The 10,992-nt window shown below is 42.0% G+C and overlaps 2 protein-coding genes across 2 annotated transcripts; one reads left to right on the top strand and one right to left on the bottom strand.

Moving 5' to 3' along the window:
- The first annotated feature begins 1,189 nt into the window (after positions 1–1,189).
- LOC108028712 (uncharacterized) lies at positions 1,190–4,071 on the top strand. The gene is made up of 3 exons (XM_017100662.3): positions 1,190–1,816; positions 2,780–3,091; positions 3,405–4,071. The coding sequence occupies exons 1-3, from the start codon at positions 1,274–1,276 to the stop codon at positions 3,813–3,815; spliced, it is 1,266 nt and encodes a 421-aa protein (XP_016956151.1). The 5' UTR covers positions 1,190–1,273; the 3' UTR covers positions 3,816–4,071.
- Positions 4,072–4,088: 17 nt separating this feature from the next.
- LOC108028713 (protein O-mannosyl-transferase 2) lies at positions 4,089–7,507 on the bottom strand. Its single transcript, XM_017100664.3, has 10 exons — positions 7,254–7,507; positions 7,105–7,188; positions 6,962–7,046; positions 6,771–6,875; positions 6,607–6,715; positions 5,543–6,324; positions 5,239–5,479; positions 5,019–5,167; positions 4,473–4,908; positions 4,089–4,390 (listed from the first exon to the last, which is right to left on the bottom strand). Exons 1-10 carry the CDS (start codon positions 7,361–7,363, stop codon positions 4,197–4,199), a joined length of 2,295 nt encoding a protein of 764 aa, XP_016956153.1. The 5' UTR covers positions 7,364–7,507; the 3' UTR covers positions 4,089–4,196.
- Positions 7,508–10,992: the final 3,485 nt, after the last annotated feature.

Here is a 10,992-nt window from a genome sequence, read left to right as displayed (position 1 = left end):
CAAATCACATCCTGGGGAATTGGGCAGGGGTTTTTTCCAGAAAATGTGCAATCTTTCATCCCAAATTGATATCATTTTCTAAAGAACCTAGACAACTTCAAGGCATCTGATTTTGGTGGCCAGCTTATGAAATAGAAATCCAATTTCTAGTAAAACGTGTGTTTACAACCCTAGCTGGTGCTTTGGCTGACCTGGGCAACAAATAATCCCGCATCTGGTAATTAGTTGCTAATACCGATTAGCTTAGATTTACATTCAACCACGTGCTGGGCGCCGTAATCTCTAAGTAGTTAGTATTCAGCGAATGCTCTGCGACAGGTGCTCCGATCAACTGTCTCAATCTCACACACCCACTACTCTCTCGAAGCCAAGTTTCGATTTCTTTGGAATATATACTAGGTTTTTGGACGACGAGCACTGTACCCAAAAACAGAAATATGTTTAATCAGAATGCGCATCGTGGGTTTTTTCTTTTGTAATGTGGAGGTATGATTGGTGTACGTCCGCCATATATAATATTTTGAATACAGATTTAGGGTATGACGACCACGTCGCCCGCCTAGGTGATACGGATGCTATAAGCATTCGAGAATTGCGAATGGGAGGAGCGTTCTGATCGGAATGGGATCTAGTCTAGTGCAAATAGCAGAGGCTGCGTTCCGAATAGGGTTTTATAGACCATTAGTTATACATAAAGAAATAAAAGTAATTCCTAGGGGATTTTGAAGGTTAAATTCCGGACAGGACAACCACAAACATTAGAAAGGGTTACTTACTATAATAATAATAATAATATATAATAATTTAAGACACAAAAGAGGAACAAAACATATTTCCATAAGATATACAACTATTCTTTCTCCAGTAAGTTATTATTATAATATTAATTATTGAAAATTCCAATAGATTTCCTACCAAATACCAAATATTACCTATACCATATTTATAAGTATTGATCAAGGCTTAGTTTTTAAGTTGTATTATCTGACTTATGCTGGGGACTTATCCACCCCTGTCGGTACTGCATCTATGAAGCACCTGATCTATAGTATATATCGATAGAGATAAGGTGTGGCGACAAATGTCGGCGCTTTCGCAGTCGACTGCGACGCCAGCAGCACCTGTTACTGATAAGGGCTTAATATATATAAGTGCGTTGGCGGTACCACAGTTTCCCAGTCGAAGAAAACGCCGCAGCAGGTGTCTCTCCACCAGCAACCCAGAGATCGTAGTTTCAGCCCATACAGACCAGTACAGCACCAGAAAAGACAGCATGAAACTGGACGCCAAGCAGAATGGACTGGACCAGGGGCCTCCCAAGTACCTCAACGAGGACTTCTTCAAGGCGGCCTTGGAGGACGGACTGCGGGACATGCGGGTGGACATCAAGAAGATCATCTTCGCCGAGTCGAGCGGTGGGGGCGGTGAGAACTACTGCAGCAAGATCTACAGGGCCAAGGCGCTCTACCGCAGCAGCAAAAGGCAGCTGGACGAGGAGCTGGCCATGATTGTCAAGAGCATTGCGATCACACCGGCCACCCAATTCCTCGAGGAACTGGCCGTCTATCTGCGCGAGAAGATATTCTACTTCGACGTCCTCGGCAAACTGGAGATCCTGATCGGCGACGGGTCAAAGTTCGGGGCCAAGTGCCTGTACACCACCCGCGAGCCCATCCAGACGATCGTCTTCGACGACCTCACACAGTACGGCTACAAGTTGGCCAGCCGGCAGAGGGGCCTGAACGAGGAGCACTGCGTGGTCATCCTGAGGAAGCTGGGCAAGTTCCACGCCAGCTCAATGGTGCTGGCCGAGAAGGTGAGTGATCATCGAATACCTAGTCCATGTTCAGTGAGCTCACAAAAAAAACTATAGGAGTCGGTTTTATAAAGTTAAAAAATTTTTTTTCAAGACTCTTCGAATTTTTTTTCTAACATAAAAACGAGATAAGAATGACACCCTTCTATGAGTGTGTCATTTACAAATGTTTCTGAAACAGAAGCATTTAAAAAAGGTTTTTTGATTACGCTAATGCGCTAATCTCTCATAGATTAGTCGAAACTGAAAGGCAAAGGTCGGGCATTAAACTTAAAATTGTAAATATTGAGTGGTTTGTTCTGGAATCTTCTCACATGATTGCAATATAATTTCTTTAAACTTTTAAAATTTAAAATATATACTTTTCAAAGTTAAATAGAATTATAGCAACAAGTAGACTTTTTTTATTCTCTTCTAGCAATCATATACCTACAAAAAATATATTTTAACTCAAATCTTGTCACGTGACTTTTGAACTGAACAATGCAAAACAAATGGAAATGCACAATTAAAGATGCAGTCTGAAAATAAGAGATTACTTTTTGTTTAATCTTATCAAGGTCGGTAGTTAGGACAATGTTGTCAATAAAATTCAGAAAGATATTTTAGTAAAGATATTTAGTAAATAATATATTTTACTAAATAAATTTTAACATTAAGGGTGAGCCTGATTTCCATTTCATTATACAACTAATAATGTTCTTTACATTAGATTGATTGACGTCTTAAATCACAGCAATGATTTTCCCCTATCATGAATGGGGTTTTTGCTGATCAAGTGCATACGTCAAATGTAATAATAATTTGAACCTTTGAAATATACGAGTATATAGTAAAAATCGTCGATGAATAAAATGTTTGTTATGTTAGTGAAAAGAAAAAATAAGAGGATAACTCATACATACTGGAAGTATTTTATGACCATCATTTCATATTTATTTTATTGACTTGGATGTGTTGCAGGAGCCAGGTGTACGGGAGCACTTCACGACTGGAATGCTGGACGAGAACTACATCCGGACCAACGAGCGGTTCATCAACTTCATGACCCTGCAGTGCCGAACACTGGCAAACATGGTTGCCAAGTGGACCGGATACGAGTTGCTGGCCGAGAAGCTGCACCACCACTGCGACAACATCAAGGAGAACCTGGTAACGACCGGTCGGCCCTTGCCCGGAGAGATCACTGTACTGAACCACGGCGACCTGTGGGTGAACAACTTCATGTACAAGTACGACGACGAGCAGCCCACGAAGCCCATAGATGCCATTTTCGTAAGTTTTTTGATTATAGTTCTTAAATTTATAGTCTAGCGTTTTTTGTTGCCTTTGGGTATTAACATACAGAGTTTAAATATTTTGTTAAAATATTAGATAAGACTTTTAGAGTAAAACAACATATACAAAGATTAAAAATAATATTTTAAATTATCCTAAAATATGAGTAAAGACAATTAAGTATTAAATTTCAATAATTGACTTACACATAATATTCCAAAAAATTATTCTTTCCAACTTGGCTTGTCAATTTAAAAAAAAAAAAAACATTATTTTCTGTATAATAATTATTGCTTCTCTATAACTTTAGGTGGACTTCCAGAACAGCTTCTTCGGCAGCCCGGGCTGCGACATAAACTTCTTCCTGAACAGCAGCGTCCAGCTGGACGTGCTGATCAACCGGCGTGAGTTCCTCATCCAGACGTACTACGAATCCCTGCGAGACAGCTTGGAGCGGATGCACTCGTCGTTCGTGCCCAGCTATAAGGACATCCAGAAGGAGATCCGCGCCAGAGAGCTGTACGGGTTCTTCTCGTCCTACGCCTTCCTGCCGATGGTCACCATGAAGAAGGAGGACTCATACGACATCAGCATCGAGGCGCTGACGGACGAGACCTTCGCCAAGAAGAAAGTCGAGCTGATGTTCTCCTCCAATCCCCGCACCACGGAAACTCTGCGCTACGCCCTGCGCCGATTTGATGACCTCGGCATATTCGATTAATATGTAGGGTTTTTAGATCAGCGATCCTTCGATCCTAAAGCTAATCGCTTCTTTTGCTAGATTTACCAACGACTTAATGTTTTTGTTTGTAAACAATACGTAGAGTTAAGCGAATTCTATAGATTCTATTATGTACTCATAAGTTATATAAAACTGCCTAGATAGGGTTTTCAGTTTCACGGAGATATAAGTGTGTTTTCCTGTATTTTTAGTGGGTTAGTTTTAAACAAATAAATAAAATTGATTGAAAATAAAATGTCAACTGAAGTTTAAAGTCAATAAATATTATGTCAGGTTTATTTTTAATATAAATAATTATTTGTATAAAATCTTATTACAATTAAATTGAATGTGTTGAGCTTACAAGTGACATTACAATAACTAGAACTCCCAGGTGGACAGCCACTTGAGATGGTGCATCGTGGAGTTCTTTTCATTGGCTAAAGGACCACTCATTCCATAAGCCAGTGGCGAGAAGGCGGCAAAACTGAAGACCAGGACCGAGAGAACCACTCCCAGGATAACGTGCTGGACCCACTTGGGCAGAAACCTCATAATATAGTTGAACATTACGCCTTTGGAAAAAAAGTGGAAATATGAATGGAAATATATTAGATTAAATTTAATTTAGTAGTGTTCATTTAATTGTTTAGTTACCCGTCAGCAAGGAGTTAAAGATCAAGGCCGGGAAGTAGTGGTGGAAGTAGAGCACCCTGCCCATCGCCCAGAAGGGCAGATAGTGGAGTACCCAACCGACAAAAAGCCAGGCAGCCGCCCGCAAGGACATTGCTGGAGACGGTGGTTCACTGGACTCACTGGGTGCCACCTTAAGGGACTTCTCCTCCGGCGAAAGACAGCAACTGCACACTTCTGCGGTCGAGGTTTCACTATCCTCACCCTGAGCCAAAGTGTCTAAATCGATTTCGGGTTGACTTTGAGCCAGAGCTCGGGAGATGCCTGATCTTCTTTGCTGCACAATTGCATTGAACAGGAAAACTACCACAAAAAGGGCCAGGAACACCAGATTACTCCACCAAATCAGGGGGTTTCCCAGTAAGTAGATGCGGTAAGCGCTGCCAGAGAAGAATTGGCCCTGAAATAAAGATAATTTACAATATTAGAGATTGTAATCGATATAAAAATAATCATTTTTTTTGTTTAGACATATCCACTTGGTATTTCTTGATTAATAGTCCGACCTACCCTGTAGTTGATGGGCCACTGCCAAGGTCTGCTGGTGATCTCGCCCTCCTTGGGCTTAAGTCCAGCGTTTCCCTGCAGCATTACGGCGTGGGATTCGAGGAAGCGCTCAAAGAAACCGGGAGCGTAAATGCTGAAACTCACACTGGGTACTGTTGGAATGTAAAACCAAGTAAAATAGATGCACTACTAAATTTCGCAGGAATATAACTCAGCTACTCACGCAGCTTGTGCTCGTTGTCCTCGATGTTCCACTGGGCGTTCTTGTCGCGCACGTTGAGATTGCAGGACACCTCCTGCTGCTCGAATCCCCACTTGGGCAGCTGCTTGCCACTGGAGGTCAGGGCGCAGTTCTGCAGCAGGTGGATAAACTTGAGGCGGGAGGTCACCGTGTGCACCGTTTCGTTGACCTTACCGCCCACAATCAACACGCGCCAGGCGTCGTTGGCATCGCCCACTCCTAACTAGGATTAATTAGAGAGACATCGCTAGGTCATTACATAATCTTTATAATCGGGTAGACCCACCTCTCCATAGCCTGTGACCTGCAGATGCTTCTTGGTCATGGGCGCCGCTTCGTGGTGGGAGTGCAGGTTCCTCCTGGTCGCCACGTGCTCCAGGCGGACGATGTCGCCGTGGCGCAGGACCTGCAGCTTGTCCTTGGGCAAACGCTGTTTGTTGTGCGGCTTGATCAGCCACTTGTTGTTCTCGTCCTTGTGGGTGTACGTGGTGATCTGCTGCTGCCTGGCGCCCACTTCCTTGGGGTACAGGTGCTGATGCGAGTGCAGGTAGCCCCCGCCCGTCTTGTGGTTCTTGATGGTCACCACCGATCCGAAGGCCACGTCCCTGGGCTTGCTGGCGTTGTACAGCGAATTCCCGATCAACCTGGACTGAAAGGCCGAACTATAGAACCCATCGCCATTGCCACTGCGATTGAGGACACTCAGGTGGATGTAGAAGAACAAAATGTAGAGCAGGACGGGCCAGGCGATAAGGGTGATGGCTCGGCAGGTCACCTGCTTTACGGTCTCCACAATGGGCTTCCTCAGATCGCCTAGGATAAGCCACAGTTCGGTGGCCGTGTGCAGACCCACCAGCAGCACCACAAACAGACCCACAAACTTGACACTTATCGTGCAGGACAACATGGTGCCGGTGAAAAAGAGCCAGAACCACCAGCGAAGGCCATAGGATCCTCCGGAGGCCGTCGCCTTCGAGATCTTCACCATGCCCCAGACGGAGGCCATCATGAAGAAGAGAAGAATGGGGTCCAGCAGGATATACTGGTTCAGAGTCAGGAGACCCACATCTATTGATTTAAAGAAAGAAAAAAAAAAATTAATTACAGCTGTGTACCTAGTTTGAAAATAATTCCTTGAGTTATAAAAAAAAATTAAAAGATCTTTGATAAACTTATTTGTGATTTTTATCGAAAAAGTCTAGGATAAGAATTAATTTTGGTTTTTAAACGAAAATAATCATTATTTATTGAGGAATAAATGATTTGAGTGATAATGCAAATTTATAATTTATCATATTTATATATTGATTGGAGGTATATATTTTTTTTAGTGTAACTAAATTTACTCACCAAAAACCAGGTAAGCAGCCGAAAGTAGTGCAGCTTCATGGGATCTCGTCAGATCGTAGACAGTGTCGAACCCCATTGGCATAATTAGGGCTCCCAAAGTTGTACAGAACTGAAGATAAAAACATTTGGCTTATGAAGAATTTTTCGGAACTGCAACTACGCACATATCTCATTCCCTGGTATCTGGTTTCATTGTACTTGTCACCCGGTTTCTCGAATGCAAATGTTCCGTCGTAGCCCGTCAAGTAGCCGGAGAGGCCAATAAGCATCTAATAATAAAGTAAAACACAGTATTATTCTTAACTCTTCACAGAATCATCTTTGTTTAAAAAGAAGTGCACAAAAATATTCCGACCTTTCCCAACGGGGGATGAACATCGAAGAAAAAGGTTCTGTTGATGTACCAACTGCCCATCTTGCCAAAGTGCGTCTCATCCCAACTGAAAACAAACGAAAACTTGAGGCTCGGTGTTCCACTTTCAAAAGTGGGTCAGTTACCATATGTGGTCCGGTTCGGTGACCTTGTAGAATCGGGTGGCAAAGGTCACCAGGAAGACTGTGGCCAGGAGGAGAAACCAGTTCCTGTTTTTGGAAGAAATTTGCGGAATCGCATTGCCATTCTTTTGTTTTGCTCTTGCTTCACATACCAGCTAGCCTCATTGTTTGATTTTTTACCCGCACTTGCCGCGTTTTGAGCCAGATCTTTGGGAGAACCGCGTCTCGTGCACTTGGGGGCTTTAACAACACTTGCTGCCATAATTATTATGTTTTTTAGCACTTAAAAATTGTGCATTTCCTCGCGTACCGCACTGCACACGTCAACAAAAACAATCCAAGTGATCTCAGGAGAATGCTTTCTCTTTGGGCACCCGACACTTCTTCTTCCGTGGTCAAAACCGGTCTGAGACTGGGCTTTTTCTGCGCTTTGGCCAAACAAATCGGGCTATGCTCTTGAGAGAACCGCTTTGAGCCGGGCTATCGATAAATCTCGGCCGAGACCGGTCTTTACATGTAAGGTCTTCCAAGCGCCTCTGGCGGAAACTGTTGGTACCAAGGCACTCTAAATCAGCTCAAAAGTATGCAGTATTTGCATTTTTGAAACCAATATAGGAAATTCGGTTAATTTTGTTGAATATAAATAAATAAAGACTAAAAACAAAGGAAATAAATATTAAAAAATCACAACTAAAACAAAAGAAACTTGTTTAAGAAATGACACCTATTATCCTTTATTTATTGTTATAAACAAAAAAATGTACATATTTAAATATTGAAATGCATTTTTTGAGTACTAATAGTTATATATTTTTCTTAATATTTTGACCACATTTATCTTAGCTCAGGATCATTTTTATAATTGTAGTAATTTTAAAGGTATTTAGATAATTTGATGTTCTGTTAACCGAGGTGCACCTTAAAATAACTTATGTGATTTCTGCTAAGCCCTCAACTTATCTTGCATATTTTTCTAAGTACCTCTCATGCCAGGAAAGCTTAAAACATCTTACTTTAAGTGATTGTACTTTTTATCGTAGAGTTCTCCTTACTCCTATTAAGTTTATCTCGTTTCGGTACTTCAGTTGTATATAATTCATCAAAAGAATTACTCAACCCATTTCGCAAACTGTCAATCTCGGCAGCACGAACACCTTCACCTTCGCCAGTCTGTCGCCCTCGTGACCACACCCACAGTCCCGGCTGCATTCATGGAAGTGCCTATACCCTGTAATTTAACAAATTTACGGGTATGTGGGTACTGGATAACAGATCGTAATAACTTAAAACATTTATTTTTGGTTTTATTTTTTCTTTGTTCTAGTTTGTTTATTACAAATATGTTTTTTTTTATACAAAATATTATTCAACTACTATATTAACATATTTTAACATATAAAACTTTGGATTTATAAGTCATAAGTTATAACCAAAATGGTGATGTAGTTTTTATATAAGTAGCAGGTCCTTTAAAGTCGATTCTAGAGATCTTGTGCGTCTTCCCTAGCCAAGGAGCTGCTCATTTTTATGGCCTCACATGTTTTGTTGTTCCTGTTGCCACTGGCAGCCGCATTCCTCACCCTTTGGCCATTTTTCTCTCCGGTTACCTACACAACGCCATGTGTCTTCGCTTTCCCCATCTTACTCTCCAACCACGCAAGTTCTTTTATTATTTTTTCTACATTTTCAACTGTAATCACATCATTTTACATCATATTTCATACTTCATCTTGTTTCGGGTGAATGCAAAGGAAAGTGAGAAGAAAGTGGAGGAAGGACCCGTCAGCTGCTGCCCCTCTTTCTGGGTCCTGTATTCCCGTGTCCCTGTACTCCTGTGGCATCTTTCTTTGCAGCAGTTGGTGGCTATATGGTTAGGACCCACTTCCCACATCCGCAGCTGAAGTTGGACGTAATCTCAATACTTGTTCGGGGCGCGCAGGAAATTACTTTAATTAGCGACCCAGAGAAGCACAACGTGGCATTAGGGTTACGAGGAAACGCCGATAGTCGCCCACAATGACATAATCTCAAGGCTCGGTAAGGGAAAACAATTTAAAGGTTTTTTAATGCATACAAATCAGAAAGGGAAAATAATAAAACTATCCAATTAAAAAGGTTTGCAGGAATACAAGAACGAAATTTAATTTAATTTCCGCAACCGTTTTCAGATTTTTATTCATCATTGATGAAAACCAATGTAAGGAAACCCACCGGAAATCCCTGAACGAATTTATTTAAATACTAAAATTCGAAGGGCTATGAAAAGTCATAAAACCAATCAGAGGACAATGGGAAAAAAACGATTTGGCTCGCCATTTTATTAACAACAACCATCGTAGAAAGTTTCCGACTTGAAGTTTTGCATAATTTCCAGTTGAACGGTTACAAAAGAGCGGAACAAAGCCCTCGAGGGTCCGGGGATAAGGCAACTGTGGCCAAACATTTAACGACGCATAAAATTTATAAATATTGGAAGGAGACTGGAGTGGGCTGCCTAGATGGGTCAACTGCGCATAATTTTGCATAATTAATGCAAATTGCAATTTTTATGTATTTGTATTGGCCGAATCCCGGGGCTTTTCCCGGATTTCTGCTTGTTTTGTGCCCCCGTTAAATCCGTTTTTTCCGTCCCCTCGCTAAGGACATCAATTGGAAATTACAATGTAAATTAACTGGATGTAAAAGTTTTCCTGCAGCTCAAGCTGTTTGCTGCATACTTGATCAGATGAATTAGGACTCGGTTCGCTCGACTTGAGCCCACTCGAGTTGGGCGCAGTTGGTTGAGCTAGGGACTAAGGAGTCCGGATTGCGGAGTCCATTGAAATTGATTTCTGGGCCCCCAACCCGATTCCCCGCCATGTGACGGAAACTTGCAAGAGGCGGAAACATTCGCGTCAACATACGCTCCTACACATTGGCAACAGTTTGGCACGCATATCGGATGCGAATCGGGTAAACCGGGAAAGTAAGTTTCGAAATTGGGCCGACAGCCTGACAGCCGGGAAAGCTGCGTGCCAGTCCCCTAAACACGACAGGCGGACAAAAACAAAGCAGCATTAAAAACTCATCATCCGGCCACGTTGCAGCGCCATCGCCATCGCCATGAGGAAAAATGCCATGCGATGGGAAATCGTTCTGGGCGAACAACGTAGGAAAAGCCGGGTGGCGTAGCGCAGAGAAAATCAGGGGAATCGGAGAAAAGGCAGCGAAAATCTGCCGCCATAGCCGCTGCCGGCAATCGCAGGTTGACTGACATTTGGAATGCAGCGGAGCTTCGTTTTCCTTGTCCTGCCGCCTCGGGGCCCACTTAAGTGGTAAGGATAACAGCCAACTGTTGTTGGCAGCTGGCGCTGGGACAATGAACTCGCCAGCCGCCCCTTGAACCCAGGTAAACCGATCTGGCCGGCTCAGTTTTCGCCGCTGCCGGGGTTCAAGTAGCGGCCATTAATTCACTTTTTAATGGGCAGGCATGTACTTTAAATTTAATTGCTAGATAATATGGCAGGTATGATAATAGTTTAAATATTTCCTTATTTCCATTAAATTTCTTATATTTTTTAATTGTCTATGTAGCAAATATTGCTTTAAACTTTGATGCCCTTAAATTAAATTTATTTTATATAATTTTACTACCAGTGGCCCTTAGCAAACCCGTAATAAATTAAAAAATCTTTGGAATTAAATATTTTGGATGCGTATAATACTCATTAAGTTCCACAATGGCTACATTTAAGCAATCTTTTACTTTTATTTTATTTCATATTTTTTGTAGGTAATTTAATCACAGAGTGAATGATCATGATGATTTCAGCAATGTTTTCCTGCATAAGAAACCCTTTTCAAAAATCCAGCACAAATATATTACCATATAAATGCTTGCCCTTCCCGCTT

This window comes from Drosophila biarmipes, chromosome 3L (genome assembly GCF_025231255.1).
Source record: "Drosophila biarmipes strain raj3 chromosome 3L, RU_DBia_V1.1, whole genome shotgun sequence".
NCBI lineage: Eukaryota > Metazoa > Arthropoda > Insecta > Diptera > Drosophilidae > Drosophila > Drosophila biarmipes.
The sequence above is the reverse complement of the archived record's forward strand: the minus strand, read 5'-3'. Positions and strand labels throughout refer to the sequence as shown.